This window comes from Oncorhynchus mykiss, chromosome 21, assembly GCF_013265735.2.
Source record: "Oncorhynchus mykiss isolate Arlee chromosome 21, USDA_OmykA_1.1, whole genome shotgun sequence".
In the NCBI taxonomy this organism is placed as follows: domain Eukaryota; kingdom Metazoa; phylum Chordata; class Actinopteri; order Salmoniformes; family Salmonidae; genus Oncorhynchus; species Oncorhynchus mykiss.
The window spans coordinates 64,356,302-64,381,822 of NC_048585.1; the positions used below are offsets into that span (position 1 = coordinate 64,356,302).

A 25,521-nucleotide genomic window follows, 5' to 3' on the forward strand; every position below is an offset into this window, starting at 1 on the left:
CTATAACTAATAGTTAGATAGGTCAGCAGTACTATAACTAATAGTTAGATAGGTCAGCAGTATTATAACTAATAGTTAGATAGGTCAGCAGTACTATAACTAGTAGTTAGATAGGTCAGCAGTATTATAATAGTTAGATAGGTCAGCAGTACTATAACTAATAGTTAGATAGGTCAGCAGTATTATAACTATTAGTTAGATAGGTCAGCAGTACAATAACTAATAGTTAGATAGGTCAGCAGTATCATAACTATTAGTTAGATAGGTCAGAGGTACTATAACTAATAGTTAGATAGGTCAGCAGTACTATAACTATTAGTTAGATAGGTCAGCAGTATTATAATTGTTAGATAGGTCAGCAGTACTATAACTAATAGTTAGATAGGTCAGCAGTACTATAACTAGTAGTTAGATAGGTCAGCAGTATTATAATAGTTAGATAGGTCAGCAGTACTATAACTAATAGTTAGATAGGTCAGCAGTATTATAACTATTAGTTAGATAGGTCAGCAGTACAATAACTAATAGTTAGATAGGTCAGCAGTATTATAACTATTAGTTAGATAGGTCAGCAGTACTATAACTAATAGTTAGATAGGTCAGCAGTACTATAACTATTAGTTAGATAGGTCAGCAGTATTATAATTGTTAGATAGGTCAGCAGTACTATAACTAATAGTTAGATAGGTCAGCAGTACTATAACTCGTAGTTAGATAGGTCAGCAGTATTATAATAGTTAGATAGGTCAGCAGTATTATAATAGTTAGATAGGTCAGCAGTACTATAACTAATAGTTAGATAGGTCAGCAGTACTATAACTAATAGTTAGATAGGTCAGCAGTACTATAACTATTAGTTAGATAGGTCAGCAGTACTATAACTAATAGTTAGATAGGTCAGCAGTACTATAACTAATAGTTAGATAGGTCAGCAGTACTATAATAGTTAGATAGGTCAGCAGTATTATAATAGTTAGATAGGTCAGCAGTACTATAATAGTTAGGTCAGCAGTACTATAACTAATAGTTAGATAGGTCAGCAGTATTATAACTATTAGTTAGATAGGTCAGCAGTACTATAATAGTTAGATAGGTCAGCAGTACTATAACTAATAGTTAGATAGGTCAGCAGTACTATAACTAATAGTTTGATAGGTCAGCAGTACTATAACTAATAGTTAGATAGGTCAGCAGTACAATAACTAGTAGTTAGATAGGTCAGCAGTATTATAATAGTTAGATAGGTCAGCAGTACTATAATAGTTAGCTAGGTCAGCAGTATTATAACTAATAGTTAGATAGGTCAGCAGTACTATAACTAGTAGTTAGAAAGGTCAGTAGTATTATAATAGTTAGATAGGTCAGCAGTATTATAATAGTTAGATAGGTCAGCAGTACTATAATAGTTAGCTAGGTCAGCAGTATTATAACTAATAGTTAGATAGGTCAGCAGTACTATAACTAGTAGTTAGATAGGTCAGCAGTATTATAATAGTTAGATAGGTCAGCAGTACTATAACTAATAGTTAGATAGGTCAGCAGTACTATAACTAGTAGTTAGATATGTCAGCAGTACTATAACTAATAGTTAGATAGGTCAGCAGTACTATAACTATTAGTTAGATAGGTCAGCAGTACTATAATAGTTAGATAGGTCAGCAGTACTATAACTAATAGTTAGATAGGTCAGCAGTATTATAACTAGTAGTTAGATAGGTCAGCAGTACTATAACTAATAGTTAGATAGGTCAGCAGTATTATAACTAGTAGTTAGATAGGTCAGCAGTACTATAACTAATAGTTAGATAGGTCAGCAGTACTATAACTAGTAGTTAGATAGGTCAGCAGTACAATAACTAATAGTTAGATAGGTCACCAGTACTATAACTAGTAGTTAGATAGGTCAGCAGTATTATAATAGTTAGATACGTCAGCAGTACTATAACTAGTAGTTAGATAGGTCAGCAGTATTATAACAGTTAGATAGGTCAGCAGTACTATAACTAGTAGTTAGATAAGTCAGCAGTATTATAATAGTTAGATAGGTCAGCAGTACTATAACTAGTAGTTAGATAGGTCAGCAGTACTATAACTAATAGTTAGATAGGTCAGCAGTACTATAACTAATAGTTAGATAGGTCAGCAGTACTATAACTAATAGTTAGATAGGTCAGCAGTACTATAACTAATAGTTAGATAGGGCAGCAGTATTATAACTAATAGTTAGATAGGTCAGCAGTATTATAACAGTTAGATAGGTCAGCAGTACTATAACTAATAGTTAGATAGGTCAGCAGTACTATAACTAGTAGTTAGATAGGTCAGCAGTATTATAACAGCTAGATAGGTCAGCAGTATTATAACTAATAGTTAGATAGGTCAGCAGTATTATAACAGTTAGATAGGTCAGCAGTACTATAACTAATAGTTAGATAGGTCAGCAGTACTATAACTAATAGTTAGATAGGTCAGCAGTATTATAATAGTTAGATAGGTCAGCAGTATTATAACTAATAGTTAGATAGGTCAGCAGTACTATAACTAGTAGTTAGATAGGTCAGCAGTACTATAACTAGTAGTTAGATAGGTCAGCAGTACTATAACTAATAGTTAGATAGGTCAGCAGTATTATAAAAGTTAGATAGGTCAGCAGTATTATAACTAATAGTTAGATAGGTCAGCAGTACTATAATAGTTAGGTAGGTCAGCAGTATTATAACTAATAGTTAGATAGGTCAGCAGTACTATAACTAGTAGTTAGATAGGTCAGCAGTACTATAACTAGTAGTTAGATAGGTCAGCAGTACTATTACTAATAGTTAGATAGGTCAGCAGTATTATAACTAATAGTTTGATAGGTCAGCAGTACTATAACTAATAGTTAGATAGGTCAGCAGTACTATAACTAATAGTTAGATAGGTCAGCAGTACTATAACTATTAGTTAGATAGGTCAGCAGTACTATAACTATTAGTTAGATAGGTCAGCAGTACTATAACTAGTAGTTAGATAGGTCAGCAGTATTATAGTAGTTAGATAGGTCAGCAGTACTATAACTAATAGTTAGATAGGTCAGCAGTATTATAATACTTAGATAGGTCAGCAGTACTATAACTAGTAGTTAGATAGGTCAGCAGTACTATAACTAATAGTTAGATAGGTCAGCAGTACTATAACTAATAGTTAGATAGGTCAGCAGTACTATAACTAGTAGTTAGATAGGTCAGCAGTACTATAACTAATAGTTAGATAGGTCAGCAGTACTATAACTAATAGTTAGATAGGTCAGCAGTATTATAATAGTTAGATAGGTCAGCGGTACTTTAATAGTTATCTAGGTCAGCAGTATTATAACTAATAGTTAGATAGGTCAGCAGTACTATAACTAGTAGTTAGATAGGTCAGTAGTATTATAATAGTTAGATAGGTCAGCAGTATTATAACTATTAGTTAGATAGGTCAGCAGTACAATAACTAATAGTTAGATAGGTCAGCAGTACTATAACTAATAGTTAGATAGGTCAGCAGTACTATAACTAATAGTTAGATAGGTCAGCAGTATTATAACTAATAGTTAGATAGGGCAGCAGTACTATAACTAATAGTTAGATAGGTCAGCAGTACTATAACTAGTAGTTAGATAGGTCAGCAGTACAATAACTAATAGTTAGATAGGTCAGCAGTATTATAACTAATAGTTAGATAGGTCAGCAGTACTATAACTAATAGTTAGATAGGTCAGCAGTACTATAACTAATAGTTAGATAGGTCAGCAGTACTATAACTAGTAGTTAGATAGGTCAGCAGTACAATAACTAATAGTTAGATAGGTCAGCAGTATTATAACTAATAGTTAGATAGGTCAGCAGTACTATAACTAATAGTTAGATAGGTCAGCAGTACTATAACTAATAGTTAGATAGGTCAGCAGTACTATAACTAATAGTTAGATAGGTCAGCAGTATTATAACTAATAGTTAGATAGGTCAGCAGTACTATAACTAGTAGTTAGATAGGTCAGCAGTATTATAATAGTTAGATAGGTCAGCAGTACTATAACTAATAGTTAGATAGGTCAGCAGTATTATAACTATTAGTTAGATAGGTCAGCAGTACAATAACTAATAGTTAGATAGGTCAGCAGTATCATAACTATTAGTTAGATAGGTCAGAGGTACTATAACTAATAGTTAGATAGGTCAGCAGTACTATAACTATTAGTTAGATAGGTCAGCAGTATTATAATTGTTAGATAGGTCAGCAGTACTATAACTAATAGTTAGATAGGTCAGCAGTACTATAACTAGTAGTTAGATAGGTCAGCAGTATTATAATAGTTAGATAGGTCAGCAGTACTATAACTAATAGTTAGATAGGTCAGCAGTATTATAACTATTAGTTAGATAGGTCAGCAGTACAACAACTAATAGTTAGATAGGTCAGCAGTATTATAACTATTAGTTAGATAGGTCAGCAGTACTATAACTAATAGTTAGATAGGTCAGCAGTACTATAACTATTAGTTAGATAGGTCAGCAGTATTATAATTGTTAGATAGGTCAGCAGTACTATAACTAATAGTTAGATAGGTCAGCAGTACTATAACTCGTAGTTAGATAGGTCAGCAGTATTATAATAGTTAGATAGGTCAGCAGTATTATAATAGTTAGATAGGTCAGCAGTACTATAACTAATAGTTAGATAGGTCAGCAGTACTATAACTAATAGTTAGATAGGTCAGCAGTACTATAACTATTAGTTAGATAGGTCAGCAGTACTATAACTAATAGTTAGATAGGTCAGCAGTACTATAACTAATAGTTAGATAGGTCAGCAGTACTATAATAGTTAAATAGGTCAGCAGTATTATAATAGTTAGATAGGTCAGCAGTACTATAATAGTTAGGTCAGCAGTACTATAACTAATAGTTAGATAGGTCAGCAGTATTATAACTATTAGTTAGATAGGTCAGCAGTACTATAATAGTTAGATAGGTCAGCAGTACTATAACTAATAGTTAGATAGGTCAGCAGTACTATAACTAATAGTTAGATAGGTCAGCAGTATTATAACTAATAGTTTGATAGGTCAGCAGTACTATAACTAATAGTTAGATAGGTCAGCAGTACAATAACTAGTAGTTAGATAGGTCAGCAGTATTATAATAGTTAGATAGGTCAGCAGTACTATAATAGTTAGCTAGGTCAGCAGTATTATAACTAATAGTTAGATAGGTCAGCAGTACTATAACTAGTAGTTAGATAGGTCAGTAGTATTATAATAGTTAGATAGGTCAGCAGTATTATAATAGTTAGATAGGTCAGCAGTACTATAATAGTTAGCTAGGTCAGCAGTATTATAACTAATAGTTAGATAGGTCAGCAGTACTATAACTAGTAGTTAGATAGGTCAGCAGTATTATAATAGTTAGATAGGTCAGCAGTACTATAACTAATAGTTAGATAGGTCAGCAGTACTATAACTAGTAGTTAGATATGTCAGCAGTACTATAACTAATAGTTAGATAGGTCAGCAGTACTATAACTATTAGTTAGATAGGTCAGCAGTACTATAATAGTTAGATAGGTCAGCAGTACTATAACTAATAGTTAGATAGGTCAGCAGTATTATAACTAGTAGTTAGATAGGTCAGCAGTACTATAACTAATAGTTAGATAGGTCAGCAGTATTATAACTAGTAGTTAGATAGGTCAGCAGTACTATAACTAATAGTTAGATAGGTCAGCAGTACTATAACTAGTAGTTAGATAGGTCAGCAGTACAATAACTAATAGTTAGATAGGTCACCAGTACTATAACTAGTAGTTAGATAGGTCAGCAGTATTATAATAGTTAGATACGTCAGCAGTACTATAACTAGTAGTTAGATAGGTCAGCAGTATTATAACAGTTAGATAGGTCAGCAGTACTATAACTAGTAGTTAGATAAGTCAGCAGTATTATAATAGTTAGATAGGTCAGCAGTACTATAACTAGTAGTTAGATAGGTCAGCAGTATTATAATAGTTAGATAGGTCAGCAGTACTATAACTAGTAGTTAGATAGGTCAGCAGTATTATAACAGTTAGATAGGTCAGCAGTATTATAACTAATAGTTAGATAGGTCAGCAGTACTATAACTAGAAGTTAGATAGGTCAGCAGTACTATAACTAGTAGTTAGATAGGTCAGCAGTATTATAATAGTTAGATAGGTCAGCAGTACTATAACTAGTAGTTAGATAGGTCAGCAGTATTATAATAGTTAGATAGGTCAGCAGTACTATAACTAATAGTTAGATAGGTCAGCAGTACTATAACTAATAGTTAGATAGGTCAGCAGTACTATAACTAATAGTTAGATAGGGCAGCAGTATTATAACTAATAGTTAGATAGGTCAGCAGTATTATAACAGTTAGATAGGTCAGCAGTACTATAACTAATAGTTAGATAGGTCAGCAGTACTATAACTAGTAGTTAGATAGGTCAGCAGTATTATAACAGCTAGATAGGTCAGCAGTATTATAACTAATAGTTAGATAGGTCAGCAGTATTATAACAGTTAGATAGGTCAGCAGTACTATAACTAATAGTTAGATAGGTCAGCAGTACTATAACTAATAGTTAGATAGGTCAGCAGTATTATAATAGTTAGATAGGTCAGCAGTATTATAACTAATAGTTAGATAGGTCAGCAGTACTATAACTAGTAGTTAGATAGGTCAGCAGTACTATAACTAGTAGTTAGATAGGTCAGCAGTACTATAACTAATAGTTAGATAGGTCAGCAGTATTATAAAAGTTAGATAGGTCAGCAGTATTATAACTAATAGTTAGATAGGTCAGCAGTACTATAATAGTTAGGTAGGTCAGCAGTATTATAACTAATAGTTAGATAGGTCAGCAGTACTATAACTAGTAGTTAGATAGGTCAGCAGTACTATAACTAGTAGTTAGATAGGTCAGCAGTACTATTACTAATAGTTAGATAGGTCAGCAGTATTATAACTAATAGTTTGATAGGTCAGCAGTACTATAACTAATAGTTAGATAGGTCAGCAGTACTATAACTAATAGTTAGATAGGTCAGCAGTACTATAACTATTAGTTAGATAGGTCAGCAGTACTATAACTATTAGTTAGATAGGTCAGCAGTACTATAACTAGTAGTTAGATAGGTCAGCAGTATTATAGTAGTTAGATAGGTCAGCAGTACTATAACTAATAGTTAGATAGGTCAGCAGTATTATAATACTTAGATAGGTCAGCAGTACTATAACTAGTAGTTAGATAGGTCAGCAGTACTATAACTAATAGTTAGATAGGTCAGCAGTACTATAACTAATAGTTAGATAGGTCAGCGGTACTATAATAGTTATCTAGGTCAGCAGTATTATAACTAATAGTTAGATAGGTCAGCAGTACTATAACTAGTAGTTAGATAGGTCAGTAGTATTATAATAGTTAGATAGGTCAGCAGTATTATAACTATTAGTTAGATAGGTCAGCAGTATTATAACAGTTAGATAGGTCAGCAGTACTATAACTAATAGTTAGATAGGTCAGCAGTACTATAACTAATAGTTAGATAGGTCAGCAGTATTATAATAGTTAGATAGGTCAGCAGTATTATAACTAATAGTTAGATAGGTCAGCAGTACTATAACTAGTAGTTAGATAGGTCAGCAGTACTATAACTAGTAGTTAGATAGGTCAGCAGTACTATAACTAATAGTTAGATAGGTCAGCAGTATTATAAAAGTTAGATAGGTCAGCAGTATTATAACTAATAGTTAGATAGGTCAGCAGTACTATAATAGTTAGGTAGGTCAGCAGTATTATAACTAATAGTTAGATAGGTCAGCAGTACTATAACTAGTAGTTAGATAGGTCAGCAGTACTATAACTAGTAGTTAGATAGGTCAGCAGTACTATTACTAATAGTTAGATAGGTCAGCAGTATTATAACTAATAGTTTGATAGGTCAGCAGTACTATAACTAATAGTTAGATAGGTCAGCAGTACTATAACTAATAGTTAGATAGGTCAGCAGTACTATAACTATTAGTTAGATAGGTCAGCAGTACTATAACTATTAGTTAGATAGGTCAGCAGTACTATAACTAGTAGTTAGATAGGTCAGCAGTATTATAGTAGTTAGATAGGTCAGCAGTACTATAACTAATAGTTAGATAGGTCAGCAGTATTATAATACTTAGATAGGTCAGCAGTACTATAACTAGTAGTTAGATAGGTCAGCAGTACTATAACTAATAGTTAGATAGGTCAGCAGTACTATAACTAATAGTTAGATAGGTCAGCAGTATTATAATAGTTAGATAGGTCAGCGGTACTATAATAGTTATCTAGGTCAGCAGTATTATAACTAATAGTTAGATAGGTCAGCAGTACTATAACTAGTAGTTAGATAGGTCAGTAGTATTATAATAGTTAGATAGGTCAGCAGTATTATAACTATTAGTTAGATAGGTCAGCAGTACAATAACTAATAGTTAGATAGGTCAGCAGTACTATAACTAATAGTTAGATAGGTCAGCAGTACTATAACTAATAGTTAGATAGGTCAGCAGTATTATAACTAATAGTTAGATAGGGCAGCAGTACTATAACTAATAGTTAGATAGGTCAGCAGTACTATAACTAGTAGTTAGATAGGTCAGCAGTACAATAACTAATAGTTAGATAGGTCAGCAGTATTATAACTAATAGTTAGATAGGTCAGCAGTACTATAACTAATAGTTAGATAGGTCAGCAGTACTATAACTAATAGTTAGATAGGTCAGCAGTACTATAACTAGTAGTTAGATAGGTCAGCAGTACAATAACTAATAGTTAGATAGGTCAGCAGTATTATAACTAATAGTTAGATAGGTCAGCAGTACTATAACTAATAGTTAGATAGGTCAGCAGTACTATAACTAATAGTTAGATAGGTCAGCAGTACTATAACTAATAGTTAGATAGGTCAGCAGTATTATAACTAATAGTTAGATAGGTCAGCAGTACTATAACTAGTAGTTAGATAGGTCAGCAGTATTATAATAGTTAGATAGGTCAGCAGTACTATAACTAATAGTTAGATAGGTCAGCAGTATTATAACTATTAGTTAGATAGGTCAGCAGTACAATAACTAATAGTTAGATAGGTCAGCAGTATCATAACTATTAGTTAGATAGGTCAGAGGTACTATAACTAATAGTTAGATAGGTCAGCAGTACTATAACTATTAGTTAGATAGGTCAGCAGTATTATAATTGTTAGATAGGTCAGCAGTACTATAACTAATAGTTAGATAGGTCAGCAGTACTATAACTAGTAGTTAGATAGGTCAGCAGTATTATAATAGTTAGATAGGTCAGCAGTACTATAACTAATAGTTAGATAGGTCAGCAGTATTATAACTATTAGTTAGATAGGTCAGCAGTACAATAACTAATAGTTAGATAGGTCAGCAGTATTATAACTATTAGTTAGATAGGTCAGCAGTACTATAACTAATAGTTAGATAGGTCAGCAGTACTATAACTATTAGTTAGATAGGTCAGCAGTATTATAATTGTTAGATAGGTCAGCAGTACTATAACTAATAGTTAGATAGGTCAGCAGTACTATAACTCGTAGTTAGATAGGTCAGCAGTATTATAATAGTTAGATAGGTCAGCAGTATTATAATAGTTAGATAGGTCAGCAGTACTATAACTAATAGTTAGATAGGTCAGCAGTACTATAACTAATAGTTAGATAGGTCAGCAGTACTATAACTATTAGTTAGATAGGTCAGCAGTACTATAACTAATAGTTAGATAGGTCAGCAGTACTATAACTAATAGTTAGATAGGTCAGCAGTACTATAATAGTTAGATAGGTCAGCAGTATTATAATAGTTAGATAGGTCAGCAGTACTATAATAGTTAGGTCAGCAGTACTATAACTAATAGTTAGATAGGTCAGCAGTATTATAACTATTAGTTAGATAGGTCAGCAGTACTATAATAGTTAGATAGGTCAGCAGTACTATAACTAATAGTTAGATAGGTCAGCAGTACTATAACTAATAGTTAGATAGGTCAGCAGTATTATAACTAATAGTTTGATAGGTCAGCAGTACTATAACTAATAGTTAGATAGGTCAGCAGTACAATAACTAGTAGTTAGATAGGTCAGCAGTATTATAATAGTTAGATAGGTCAGCAGTACTATAATAGTTAGCTAGGTCAGCAGTATTATAACTAATAGTTAGATAGGTCAGCAGTACTATAACTAGTAGTTAGATAGGTCAGTAGTATTATAATAGTTAGATAGGTCAGCAGTATTATAATAGTTAGATAGGTCAGCAGTACTATAATAGTTAGCTAGGTCAGCAGTATTATAACTAATAGTTAGATAGGTCAGCAGTACTATAACTAGTAGTTAGATAGGTCAGCAGTATTATAATAGTTAGATAGGTCAGCAGTACTATAACTAATAGTTAGATAGGTCAGCAGTACTATAACTAGTAGTTAGATATGTCAGCAGTACTATAACTAATAGTTAGATAGGTCAGCAGTACTATAACTATTAGTTAGATAGGTCAGCAGTACTATAATAGTTAGATAGGTCAGCAGTACTATAACTAATAGTTAGATAGGTCAGCAGTATTATAACTAGTAGTTAGATAGGTCAGCAGTACTATAACTAATAGTTAGATAGGTCAGCAGTATTATAACTAGTAGTTAGATAGGTCAGCAGTACTATAACTAATAGTTAGATAGGTCAGCAGTACTATAACTAGTAGTTAGATAGGTCAGCAGTACAATAACTAATAGTTAGATAGGTCACCAGTACTATAACTAGTAGTTAGATAGGTCAGCAGTATTATAATAGTTAGATACGTCAGCAGTACTATAACTAGTAGTTAGATAGGTCAGCAGTATTATAACAGTTAGATAGGTCAGCAGTACTATAACTAGTAGTTAGATAAGTCAGCAGTATTATAATAGTTAGATAGGTCAGCAGTACTATAACTAGTAGTTAGATAGGTCAGCAGTACTATAACTAATAGTAAGATAGGTCAGCAGTACTATAACTAATAGTTAGATAGGTCAGCAGTACTATAACTAATAGTTAGATAGGTCAGCAGTACTATAACTAATAGTTAGATAGGGCAGCAGTATTATAACTAATAGTTAGATAGGTCAGCAGTATTATAACAGTTAGATAGGTCAGCAGTACTATAACTAATAGTTAGATAGGTCAGCAGTACTATAACTAGTAGTTAGATAGGTCAGCAGTATTATAACAGCTAGATAGGTCAGCAGTATTATAACTAATAGTTAGATAGGTCAGCAGTATTATAACAGTTAGATAGGTCAGCAGTACTATAACTAATAGTTAGATAGGTCAGCAGTACTATAACTAATAGTTAGATAGGTCAGCAGTATTATAATAGTTAGATAGGTCAGCAGTATTATAACTAATAGTTAGATAGGTCAGCAGTACTATAACTAGTAGTTAGATAGGTCAGCAGTACTATAACTAGTAGTTAGATAGGTCAGCAGTACTATAACTAATAGTTAGATAGGTCAGCAGTATTATAAAAGTTAGATAGGTCAGCAGTATTATAACTAATAGTTAGATAGGTCAGCAGTACTATAATAGTTAGGTAGGTCAGCAGTATTATAACTAATAGTTAGATAGGTCAGCAGTACTATAACTAGTAGTTAGATAGGTCAGCAGTACTATAACTAGTAGTTAGATAGGTCAGCAGTACTATTACTAATAGTTAGATAGGTCAGCAGTATTATAACTAATAGTTTGATAGGTCAGCAGTACTATAACTAATAGTTAGATAGGTCAGCAGTACTATAACTAATAGTTAGATAGGTCAGCAGTACTATAACTATTAGTTAGATAGGTCAGCAGTACTATAACTATTAGTTAGATAGGTCAGCAGTACTATAACTAGTAGTTAGATAGGTCAGCAGTATTATAGTAGTTAGATAGGTCAGCAGTACTATAACTAATAGTTAGATAGGTCAGCAGTATTATAATACTTAGATAGGTCAGCAGTACTATAACTAGTAGTTAGATAGGTCAGCAGTACTATAACTAATAGTTAGATAGGTCAGCAGTACTATAACTAATAGTTAGATAGGTCAGCAGTACTATAACTAGTAGTTAGATAGGTCAGCAGTACTATAACTAATAGTTAGATAGGTCAGCAGTACTATAACTAATAGTTAGATAGGTCAGCAGTATTATAATAGTTAGATAGGTCAGCGGTACTTTAATAGTTATCTAGGTCAGCAGTATTATAACTAATAGTTAGATAGGTCAGCAGTACTATAACTAGTAGTTAGATAGGTCAGTAGTATTATAATAGTTAGATAGGTCAGCAGTATTATAACTATTAGTTAGATAGGTCAGCAGTACAATAACTAATAGTTAGATAGGTCAGCAGTACTATAACTAATAGTTAGATAGGTCAGCAGTACTATAACTAATAGTTAGATAGGTCAGCAGTATTATAACTAATAGTTAGATAGGGCAGCAGTACTATAACTAATAGTTAGATAGGTCAGCAGTACTATAACTAGTAGTTAGATAGGTCAGCAGTACAATAACTAATAGTTAGATAGGTCAGCAGTATTATAACTAATAGTTAGATAGGTCAGCAGTACTATAACTAATAGTTAGATAGGTCAGCAGTACTATAACTAATAGTTAGATAGGTCAGCAGTACTATAACTAGTAGTTAGATAGGTCAGCAGTACAATAACTAATAGTTAGATAGGTCAGCAGTATTATAACTAATAGTTAGATAGGTCAGCAGTACTATAACTAATAGTTAGATAGGTCAGCAGTACTATAACTAATAGTTAGATAGGTCAGCAGTACTATAACTAATAGTTAGATAGGTCAGCAGTATTATAACTAATAGTTAGATAGGTCAGCAGTACTATAACTAGTAGTTAGATAGGTCAGCAGTATTATAATAGTTAGATAGGTCAGCAGTACTATAACTAATAGTTAGATAGGTCAGCAGTATTATAACTATTAGTTAGATAGGTCAGCAGTACAATAACTAATAGTTAGATAGGTCAGCAGTATCATAACTATTAGTTAGATAGGTCAGAGGTACTATAACTAATAGTTAGATAGGTCAGCAGTACTATAACTATTAGTTAGATAGGTCAGCAGTATTATAATTGTTAGATAGGTCAGCAGTACTATAACTAATAGTTAGATAGGTCAGCAGTACTATAACTAGTAGTTAGATAGGTCAGCAGTATTATAATAGTTAGATAGGTCAGCAGTACTATAACTAATAGTTAGATAGGTCAGCAGTATTATAACTATTAGTTAGATAGGTCAGCAGTACAACAACTAATAGTTAGATAGGTCAGCAGTATTATAACTATTAGTTAGATAGGTCAGCAGTACTATAACTAATAGTTAGATAGGTCAGCAGTACTATAACTATTAGTTAGATAGGTCAGCAGTATTATAATTGTTAGATAGGTCAGCAGTACTATAACTAATAGTTAGATAGGTCAGCAGTACTATAACTCGTAGTTAGATAGGTCAGCAGTATTATAATAGTTAGATAGGTCAGCAGTATTATAATAGTTAGATAGGTCAGCAGTACTATAACTAATAGTTAGATAGGTCAGCAGTACTATAACTAATAGTTAGATAGGTCAGCAGTACTATAACTATTAGTTAGATAGGTCAGCAGTACTATAACTAATAGTTAGATAGGTCAGCAGTACTATAACTAATAGTTAGATAGGTCAGCAGTACTATAATAGTTAAATAGGTCAGCAGTATTATAATAGTTAGATAGGTCAGCAGTACTATAATAGTTAGGTCAGCAGTACTATAACTAATAGTTAGATAGGTCAGCAGTATTATAACTATTAGTTAGATAGGTCAGCAGTACTATAATAGTTAGATAGGTCAGCAGTACTATAACTAATAGTTAGATAGGTCAGCAGTACTATAACTAATAGTTAGATAGGTCAGCAGTATTATAACTAATAGTTTGATAGGTCAGCAGTACTATAACTAATAGTTAGATAGGTCAGCAGTACAATAACTAGTAGTTAGATAGGTCAGCAGTATTATAATAGTTAGATAGGTCAGCAGTACTATAATAGTTAGCTAGGTCAGCAGTATTATAACTAATAGTTAGATAGGTCAGCAGTACTATAACTAGTAGTTAGATAGGTCAGTAGTATTATAATAGTTAGATAGGTCAGCAGTATTATAATAGTTAGATAGGTCAGCAGTACTATAATAGTTAGCTAGGTCAGCAGTATTATAACTAATAGTTAGATAGGTCAGCAGTACTATAACTAGTAGTTAGATAGGTCAGTAGTATTATAATAGTTAGATAGGTCAGCAGTATTATAATAGTTAGATAGGTCAGCAGTACTATAATAGTTAGCTAGGTCAGCAGTATTATAACTAATAGTTAGATAGGTCAGCAGTACTATAACTAATAGTTAGATAGGTCAGCAGTACTATAACTAGTAGTTAGATATGTCAGCAGTACTATAACTAATAGTTAGATAGGTCAGCAGTACTATAACTATTAGTTAGATAGGTCAGCAGTACTATAATAGTTAGATAGGTCAGCAGTACTATAACTAATAGTTAGATAGGTCAGCAGTATTATAACTAGTAGTTAGATAGGTCAGCAGTACTATAACTAATAGTTAGATAGGTCAGCAGTATTATAACTAGTAGTTAGATAGGTCAGCAGTACTATAACTAATAGTTAGATAGGTCAGCAGTACTATAACTAGTAGTTAGATAGGTCAGCAGTACAATAACTAATAGTTAGATAGGTCACCAGTACTATAACTAGTAGTTAGATAGGTCAGCAGTATTATAATAGTTAGATACGTCAGCAGTACTATAACTAGTAGTTAGATAGGTCAGCAGTATTATAACAGTTAGATAGGTCAGCAGTACTATAACTAGTAGTTAGATAAGTCAGCAGTATTATAATAGTTAGATAGGTCAGCAGTACTATAACTAGTAGTTAGATAGGTCAGCAGTACTATAACTAATAGTTAGATAGGTCAGCAGTACTATAACTAGTAGTTAGATAGGTCAGTAGTATTATAATAGTTAGATAGGTCAGCAGTACTATAACTAGTAGTTAGATAGGTCAGCAGTACTATAATAGTTAGATAGGTCAGCAGTATTATAATAGTTAGATAGGTCAGCAGTATTATAATAGTTAGATAGGTCAGCAGTACTATAACTAATAGTTAGATAGGTCAGCAGTACTATAACTAGTAGTTAGATAGGTCAGCAGTATTATAATAGTTAGATAGGTCAGCAGTACTATAACTAATAGTTAGATAGGTCAGCAGTACTATAACTAATAGTTAGATAGGTCAGCAGTATTATAACTATTAGTTAGATAGGTCAGCAGTACTATAACTAATAGTTAGATAGGTCAGCAGTAGTATAACTAATAGTTAGATAGGTCAGCAGTATTATAACTAATAGTTAGATAGGTCAGCAGTACTATAACTAATAGTTAGATAGGTCAGCAGTACTATAACTAATAGTTAGATAGGTCAGCAGTACAATAACTAATAGTTAGATAGGTCAGCAGTATTATAACTAATAGTTAGATAGGTCAGCAGTACTATAACTAGTAGTTAGATAGGTCAGCAGTATTATAATAGTTAGATAGGTCAGCAGTACTATAACTAATAGTTAGATAGGTCAGCAGTATTATAACTATTAGTTAGATAGGTCAGCAGTACAATAACTAATAGTTAGATAGGTCAGCAGTATTATAACTATTAGTTAGATAGGTCAGCAGTACTATAACTAATAGTTAGATAGGTCAGCAGTACTATAACTATTAGTTAGATAGGTCAGCAGTATTATAATTGTTAGATAGGTCAGCAGTACTATAACTAATAGTTAGATAGGTCAGCAGTACTATAACTCGTAGTTAGATAGGTCAGCAGTATTATAATAGTTAGATAGGTCAGCAGTATTATAATAGTTAGATAGGTCAGCAGTACTATAACTAATAGTTAGATAGGTCAGCAGTACTATAACTAATAGTTAGATAGGTCAGCAGTACTATAACTATTAGTTAGATAGGTCAGCAGTACTATAACTAATAGTTAGATAGGTCAGCAGTACTATAACTAATAGTTAGATAGGTCAGCAGTATTATAATAGTTAGATAGGTCAGCAGTACTATAATAGTTAGGTCAGCAGTACTATAACTAATAGTTAGATAGGTCAGCAGTATTATAACTATTAGTTAGATAGGTCAGCAGTACTATAATAGTTAGATAGGTCAGCAGTACTATAACTAATAGTTAGATAGGTCAGCAGTACTATAACTAATAGTTAGATAGGTCAGCAGTATTATAACTAATAGTTTGATAGGTCAGCAGTACTATAACTAATAGTTAGATAGGTCAGCAGTACAATAACTAGTAGTTAGATAGGTCAGCAGTATTATAATAGTTAGATAGGTCAGCAGTACTATAATAGTTAGCTAGGTCAGCAGTATTATAACTAATAGTTAGATAGGTCAGCAGTACTATAACTAGTAGTTAGATAGGTCAGTAGTATTATAATAGTTAGATAGGTCAGCAGTATTATAATAGTTAGATAGGTCAGCAGTACTATAATAGTTAGCTAGGTCAGCAGTATTATAACTAATAGTTAGATAGGTCAGCAGTACTATAACTAGTAGTTAGATAGGTCAGCAGTATTATAATAGTTAGATAGGTCAGCAGTACTATAACTAATAGTTAGATAGGTCAGCAGTACTATAACTAGTAGTTAGATATGTCAGCAGTACTATAACTAATAGTTAGATAGGTCAGCAGTACTATAACTATTAGTTAGATAGGTCAGCAGTACTATAATAGTTAGATAGGTCAGCAGTACTATAACTAATAGTTAGATAGGTCAGCAGTATTATAACTAGTAGTTAGATAGGTCAGCAGTACTATAACTAATAGTTAGATAGGTCAGCAGTACTATAACTAGTAGTTAGATAGGTCAGCAGTACAATAACTAATAGTTAGATAGGTCACCAGTACTATAACTAGTAGTTAGATAGGTCAGCAGTATTATAATAGTTAGATACGTCAGCAGTACTATAACTAGTAGTTAGATAGGTCAGCAGTATTATAACAGTTAGATAGGTCAGCAGTACTATAACTAGTAGTTAGATAAGTCAGCAGTATTATAATAGTTAGATAGGTCAGCAGTACTCTAACTAGTAGTTAGATAGGTCAGCAGTACTATAACTAATAGTTAGATAGGTCAGCAGTACTATAACTAGTAGTTAGATAGGTCAGTAGTATTATAATAGTTAGATAGGTCAGCAGTACTATAACTAGTAGTTAGATAGGTCAGCAGTACTATAATAGTTAGATAGGTCAGCAGTATTATAATAGTTAGATAGGTCAGCAGTATTATAATAGTTAGATAGGTCAGCAGTACTATAACTAATAGTTAGATAGGTCAGCAGTACTATAACTAGTAGTTAGATAGGTCAGCAGTATTATAATAGTTAGATAGGTCAGCAGTACTATAACTAATAGTTAGATAGGTCAGCAGTACTATAACTAATAGTTAGATAGGTCAGCAGTATTATAACTATTAGTTAGATAGGTCAGCAGTACTATAACTAATAGTTAGATAGGTCAGCAGTAGTATAACTAATAGTTAGATAGGTCAGCAGTATTATAACTAATAGTTAGATAGATCAGCAGTACTATAACTAATAGTTAGATAGGTCAGCAGTACTATAACTAATAGTTAGATAGGTCAGCAGTACAATAACTAATAGTTAGATAGGTCAGCAGTATTATAACTAATAGTTAGATAGGTCAGCAGTACTATAACTAGTAGTTAGATAGGTCAGCAGTATTATAATAGTTAGATAGGTCAGCAGTACTATAACTAATAGTTAGATAGGTCAGCAGTATTATAACTATTAGTTAGATAGGTCAGCAGTACAATAACTAATAGTTAGATAGGTCAGCAGTATTATAACTATTAGTTAGATAGGTCAGCAGTAATATAACTAATAGTTAGATAGGTCAGCAGTACTATAACTATTAGTTAGATAGGTCAGCAGTATTATAATAGTTAGATAGGTCAGCAGTACTATAACTAATAGTTAGATAGGTCAGCAGTACTATAACTTGTAGTTAGATAGGTCAGCAGTATTATAATAGTTAGATAGGTCAGCAGTATTATAATAGTTAGATAGGTCAGCACTATTATAATAGTTAGATAGGTCAGCAGTATTATAATAGTTAGATAGGTCAGCAGTACTATAACTAATAGTTAGATAGGTCAGCAGTAGTATAACTAATAGTTAGATAGGTCAGCAGTACTATAACTCGTAGTTAGATAGGTCAGCAGTATTATAACTAATAGTTAGATAGGTCAGCAGTACTATAACTAATAGTTAGATAGGTCAGCAGTACTATAACTAATAGTTAGATAGGTCAGCAGTATTATAATAGTTAGATAGGTCAGCAGTACTATAACTAATAGTTAGATAGGTCAGCAGTACTATAACTAATAGTTAGAGAGGTCAGCAGTATTATAACTAATAGTTAGATAGGTCAGCAGTATTATAATAGTTAGATAGGTCAGCAGTATTATAATAGTTAGATAGGTCAGCAGTACTATAACTAATAGTTAGATAGGTCAGCAGTACTATAACTAATAGTTAGATAGGTCAGCAGTGTTATAATAGTTAGATAGGTCAGCAGTATTATAATAGTTAGATAGGTCAGCAGTACTATAACTAATAGTTAGATAGGTCAGCAGTATTATAACTAATAGTTAGATAGGTCAGCAGTACTATAACTAATAGTTAGATAGGTCAGCAGTATTATAACTAATAGTTAGATAGGTCAGCAGTATTATAACTAATAGTTAGATAGGTCAGCAGTACTATAACTAGTAGTTAGATAGGTCAGCAGTATTATAATAGTTAGATAGGTCAGCAGTACAATAACTAATAGTTAGATAGGTCAGCAGTACTATAACTAATAGTTAGATAGGTCAGCAGTACTATAACTAATAGTTAGATAGGTCAGCAGTACTATAACTAATAGTTAGATAGGTCAGCAGTACTATAACTAATAGTTAGATAGGTCAGCAGTATTATAATAGTTAGATAGGTCAGCAGTACTATAACTAATAGTTAGATAGGTCAGCAGTGCTATAACTAATAGTTAGATAGGTCAGCAGTACTATAACTAGTAGTTAGATAGGTCAGCAGTATTATAATAGTTAGATAGGTCAGCAGTATTATAATAGTTAGATAGGTCAGCAGTATTATAATAGTTAGATAGGTCAGCAGTACTATAACTAATAGTTAGATAGGTCAGCAGTATTATAACAGTTAGATAGGTCAGCAGTATTATAACAGTTAGATAGGTCAGCAGTATTATAATAGTTAGATAGGTCAGCAGTATTATAATAGTTAGATAGGTCAGCAGTATTATAATAGTTAGATAGGTCAGCAGTATTATAATAGTTAGATTGGTCAGCAGTACTATAACTAATAGTTAGATAGGTCAGCAGTACTATAACTAATAGTTAGATAGGTCAGCAGTACTATAACTAATAGTTAGATAGGTCAGCAGTATTATAATAGTTAGATAGGTCAGCAGTATTATAATAGTTAGATAGGTCAGCAGTACTATAACTAATAGTTAGATAGGTCAGCAGTACTATAACTAATAGTTAGATAGGTCAGCAGTACTATAACTAATAGTTAGATAGGTCAGCAGTATTATATCTAATAGTTAGATAGGTCAGCAGTACTATAACTAGTAGTTAGATAGGTCAGCAGTATTATAATAGTTAGATAGGTCAGCAGTACTATAACTAATAGTTAGATAGGTCAGCAGTACTATAAGTAATAGTTAGATAGGTCAGCAGTACTATAACTAATAGTTAGATAGGTCAGCAGTACTATAACTAATAGTTAGATAGGTCAGCAGTACTATAACTAATAGTTAGATAGGTCAGCAGTACTATAACTAGTAGTTAGATAGGTCAGCAGTATTATAGTAGTTAGATAGGTCAGCAGTATTATAACTAATAGTTAGATAGGTCAGCAGTACTATAACTAATAGTTAGATAGGTCAGCAGTACAATAACTAGTAGTTAGATAGGTCAGCAGTACTATAATAGTTAGATAGGTCAGCAGTACTATAACTAATAGTTAGATAGGTCAGCAGTACTATAACTAGTAGTTAGATAGGTCAGCAGTATTATAACTAATAGTTAGATAGGTCAGCAGTACTATAACTAGGAGTTAGATAGGTCAGCAGTACTATAACTAATAGTTAGATAGGTCAGCAGTACTATAACTAGTAGTTAGATAGGTCAGCAGTACTATAATAGTTAGATAGGTCAGCAGTACTATAACTAGTAGTTAGATAGGTCAGCAGTATTATAATAGTTAGATAGGTCAGCAGTACTATAACTAGTAGTTAGATAGGTCAGCAGTATTATAATAGTTAGATAGGTCAGCAGTACTATAACTAATAGTTAGATAGGTCAGCAGTATTATAATAGTTAGATAGGTCAGCAGTACTATAATAGTTAGATAGGTCAGCAGTACTATAACTAATAGTTAGATAGGTCAGCAGTACTATAACTAGTAGTAAGATAGGTCAGCAGTATTATAATAGTTAGATAGGTCAGCAGTACTATAACTAATAGTTAGATAGGTCAGCAGTATTATAACTAATAGTTAGATAGGTCAGCAGTACTATAACTAGTAGTTAGATAGGTCAGCAGTACTATAACTAGTAGTTAGATAGGTCAGCAGTACTATAATAGTTAGATAGGTCAGCAGTATTATAACTATTAGTTAGATAGGTCAGCAGTACTATAACTAATAGTTAGATAGGTCAGCAGTACTATAACTAGTAGTTAGATAGGTCAGCAGTAGTATAATAGTTAGATAGGTCAGCAGTACTATAACTAGTAGTTAGATAGGTCAGCAGTACTATAATAGTTAGATAGGTCAGCAGTATTATAACTATTAGTTAGATAGGTCAGCAGTACTATAACTAATAGTTAGATAGGTCAGCAGTACTATAACTAGTAGTTAGATAGGTCAGCAGTATTATAATAGTTAGACAGGTCAGCAGTACTATAACTAATAGTTAGATAGGTCAGCAGTATTGTAATAGTTAGATAGGTCAGCAGTACTATAATAGTTAGATAGGTCAGCAGTACTATAACTAATAGTTAGATAGGTCAGCAGTACTATAACTAGTAGTTAGATAGGTCAGCAGTACTATAACTAGTAGTTAGATAGGTCAGCAGTACTATAACTAATAGTTAGATAGGTCAGCAGTACTATAACTAATAGTTAGATAGGTCAGCAGTACTATAACTAGTAGTTAGATAGGTCAGCAGTACTATAACTAGTAGTTAGATAGGTCAGCAGTACTATAACTAGTAGTTAGATAGGTCAGCAGTACTATAACTAATAGTTAGATAGGTCAGCAGTACTATAATAGTTAGATAGGTCAGCAGTACTATAACAGTTAGATAGGTCAGCAGTACTATAACTAGTAGTTAGATAGGTCAGCAGTATTATAACTATTAGTTAGATAGGTCAGCAGTATTATAATAGTTAGATAGGTCAGCAGTATTATAACTAATAGTTAGATAGGTCAGCAGTACTATAATAGTTAGATAGGTCAGCAGTACTATAACTAGTAGTTAGATAGGTCAGCAGTACTATAATAGTTAGATAGGTCAGCAGTACTATAACTAGTAGTTAGATAGGTCAGCAGTACTATAATAGTTAGATAGGTCAGCAGTACAATAACTAATAGTTAGATAGGTCAGCAGTACTATAACTAGTAGTTAGATAGGTCAGCAGTACTATAATAGTTAGATAGGTCAGCAGTACTATAACTAATAGTTAGATAGGTCAGCAGTATTATAACTAATAGTTAGATAGGTCAGCAGTACTATAACTAATAGTTAGATAGGTCAGCAGTACTATAACTAGTAGTTAGATAGGTCAGCAGTATTATAACAGTTTGATAGGTCAGCAGTACTATAACTAGTAGTTAGATAGGTCAGCAGTACTATAACTAGTAGTTAGATAGGTCAGCAGTACTATAATAGTTAGATCGTCTCATGCTTTGTTTGGTTGAATATTGTTTTAAATGTCCCTGAGTTAACCCATACCTCTAGCCTAGTTGGTTGAATATTGTTTTAAATGTCCCTGAGTTAACCCATACCTCTAGCCTAGTTGGTTGAATATTGTTTTAAATGTCCCTGAGTTAACCCATACCTCTAGCCTAGTTGGTTGAATATTGTTTTAAATGTCCCTGAGTTAACCCATACCTCTAGCCTAGTTGGTTGAATATTGTTTTAAATGTCCCTGAGTTAACCCATACCTCTAGCCTAGTTGGTTGAATATTGTTTTAAATGTCCCTGAGTTAACCCATACCTCTAGCCTAGTTGGTTGAATTTTGTTTTAAATGTCCCTGAGTTAACCCATACCTCTAGCCTAGTTGGTTGAATATTGTTTTAAATGTCCCTGAGTTAACCCATACCTCTAGCCTAGTTGGTTGAATATTGTTTTAAATGTCCCTGAGTTAACCCATACCTCTAGCCTAGTTGGTTGAATCTTGTTTTAAATGTCCCTGAGTTAACCCATACCTCTAGCCTAGTTGGTTGAATATTGTTTTAAATGTCCCTGAGTTAACCCATACCTCTAGCCTAGTTGGTTGAATATTGTTTTAAATGTCCCTGAGTTAACCCATACCTCTAGCCTAGTTGGTTGAATATTGTTTTAAATGTCCCTGAGTTAACCCATACCTCTAGCCTAGTTGGTTGAATCTTGTTTTAAATGTCCCTGAGTTAACCCATACCTGTAGCCTAGTTGGTTGAATTTTGTTTTAAATGTCCCTGAGTTAACCCATACCTGTAGCCTAGTTGGTTGAATTTTGTTTTAAATGTCCCTGAGTTAACCCATACCTCTAGCCTAGTTGGTTGAATATTGTTTTAAATGTCCCTGAGTTAACCCATACCTCTAGCCTAGTTGGTTGAATATTGTTTTAAATGTCCCTGAGTTAACCCATACCTCTAGCCTAGTTGGTTGAATATTGTTTTAAATGTCCCTGAGTTAACCCATACCTCTAGCCTAGTTGGTTGAATCTTGTTTTAAATGTCCCTGAGTTAACCCATACCTGTAGCCTAGTTGGTTGAATTTTGTTTTAAATGTCCCTGAGTTAACCCATACCTCTAGCCTAGTTGGTTGAATATTGTTTTAAATGTCCCTGAGTTAACCCATACCTCTAGCCTAGTTGGTTGAATATTGTTTTAAATGTCCCTGAGTTAACCCATACCTCTAGCCTAGTTGGTTGAATATTGTTTTAAATGTCCCTGAGTTAACCCATACCTCTAGCCTAGTTGGTTGAATCTTGTTTTAAATGTCCCTGAGTTAACCCATACCTGTAGCCTAGTTGGTTGAATTTTGTTTTAAATGTCCCTGAGTTAACCCATACCTCTAGCCTAGTTGGTTGAATTTTGTTTTAAATGTCCCTGAGTTAACCCATACCTCTAGCCTAGTTCGTTGTTAGAAGAGACTTTCAGACGCTCATCTCAAAACTCACAATAATGACTTTACCAGGAGTGGGAGACACAGGACATTACCGCTTCTAGGTTTGGCGACAAATGACAGAGCCATACAAACTATTTATATAGCTCTTCTCTCTACAAGGTCCTAGTGCATAACAGTGCGCAAAGAACGCCGTCCGTCTTTTCCCGAAAATAAATGAATATGACATAGTTATTCACTCCTAGCGCGTCATCAATTAGCTTACCACTTCACATATACTAAACTGTCACCTCTTCTGTTCACATTGGACTGGCCGTTCCAGAGTTGACAATTTCGCTCTGACCCAAGTGGATGTAACGGAAAATAACGGCATATGATACTCTGTTGGTCGGGGGAATCCTTTCCTTCCAGGTAAATTACGAGGGGGATGAGGTCTCCGGTGCCCGTTTTTTCCACCAACGGAAGCAGCACTAGGACTAAGCGTCATCTCTAGCCCTTATGTGTGTGTGTGTGTGTGTGTGTGGAGGGGGGAAGGGGGTATTTTTATCCGCGAGGTATTTTTCGCTTCAGACTTTCCGTTCAGCCAGCCGCACAGCCGCGTGCCCCCGGTGCAGGACGAGGGAATCTGAACTCTCCACTCAAGAGAAAGACGGTTATTTTTAGAGAGAGAGGGGGGAGAGAGAAAGTGTGACTGTGTTTCTGTCTCCCACACATGGAAACGCGACGTGCCCGGTGCGTCGCTCGAGGAGAAGGGGAGACGGTTTCACACCTCGTGCGCTTTAAATAGGAGCCGCGCTGCTGGCGCACGTACCTGCGGGCCAGTTAACCGATCAGACCGGAAGAGATCCGTTGGATTAAATAATCTCCCGGTGGGAACTAACCGAATCAGACAGAGGGAATGTGGACCAGCCGTCTGAATGTGGGCAATCTGCCTATAGAAGTTGTGTTTGTGTGTGTTGTTTCTGGCTAAAGTTTCTCAAGAGATATTCTCACTACAATTTAACAACAGCTAAAATGTTTATATGGAGGCGTGGACTATTTCTGAATTAAATTACAGGACCATTACAGATCCAAATAAATGCCATGCAGGAGAACAAGAAGAAAAACATCTCTAATAGCCTCTAAAATATTTAAAAACATGTTCTCTAATAGCCTCTAAAATATTTAAAAACATGTTCTCTAATAGCCTCTAAAATATTTAAAAACATGTTCTCTAATAGCCTCTAAAATATTTAAGAGAGCAGAGGAGCGATAGGAGGAATGTGAAAGGGAGAGAGGAGGTGAAACATGTAGAAAGGAGAAGTGAGTTTCTTACCTCGGTGCCGCTGAAGGTGACGTGAGGGACCGTGATGTCTCGAGATGGTAACATGATGCCTGCCTCTTTACCCTCACCTCACACTCATCTCTGTCCCGTACGGTAGACGGTAAATCTCCAGTAGCCTAGTGCTGCTCTGGGAGACTCCAGGGGAAAGACTCCAGGCAGAACCTCTACCGCCCTATCATTACCCAGACTCCTCCCACTAACACACACACACTCCCTCTCTCTCCCCCCCTGACTCTCTCTCTTTCCCTGACTCTTACTCCCCCCTGACTCTCTCTTTCCCTGACTCTCTCTCCCCCTGACTCTCTCTTTCCCTGACTCTCTCTCCCCCTGACTCTCTTTCCCTGACTCTCTCTTTCTCCCTGACTCTTACTCCCCCCTGACTCTCTCTCTCCCTGACTCTCTCTCCCCCTGACTCTCTTTCCCTGACTCTTACTCCCCCGACTACACCCCCCCCCCCGACTCGCTCTCTCTCCCTGACTCATACTCCCCCTAACTCTCTCTCCCCCTGACTCTCTCTCTCCCCCTGACTCTCTTCTCTCTTCAACCTTCAACACTCCTGCTCCTGTTTC

General features: G+C 33.7%; 1 protein-coding gene across 1 annotated transcript in view; it reads right to left on the minus strand.

Annotated features, from left to right (window-relative positions):
• corin (corin, serine peptidase) overlaps positions 1-25,140 on the minus strand; it is a 143,910-nt gene extending 118,770 nt beyond the window's left edge. Inside the window, exon 1 of the mRNA XM_036958423.1 lies at positions 24,944-25,140. Within this exon, the coding sequence (XP_036814318.1) occupies positions 24,944-24,997 (54 nt within the window). The 5' untranslated portion in view covers positions 24,998-25,140. The remainder of the gene's footprint in view (positions 1-24,943) is intronic.
• Positions 25,141-25,521: the final 381 nt, after the last annotated feature.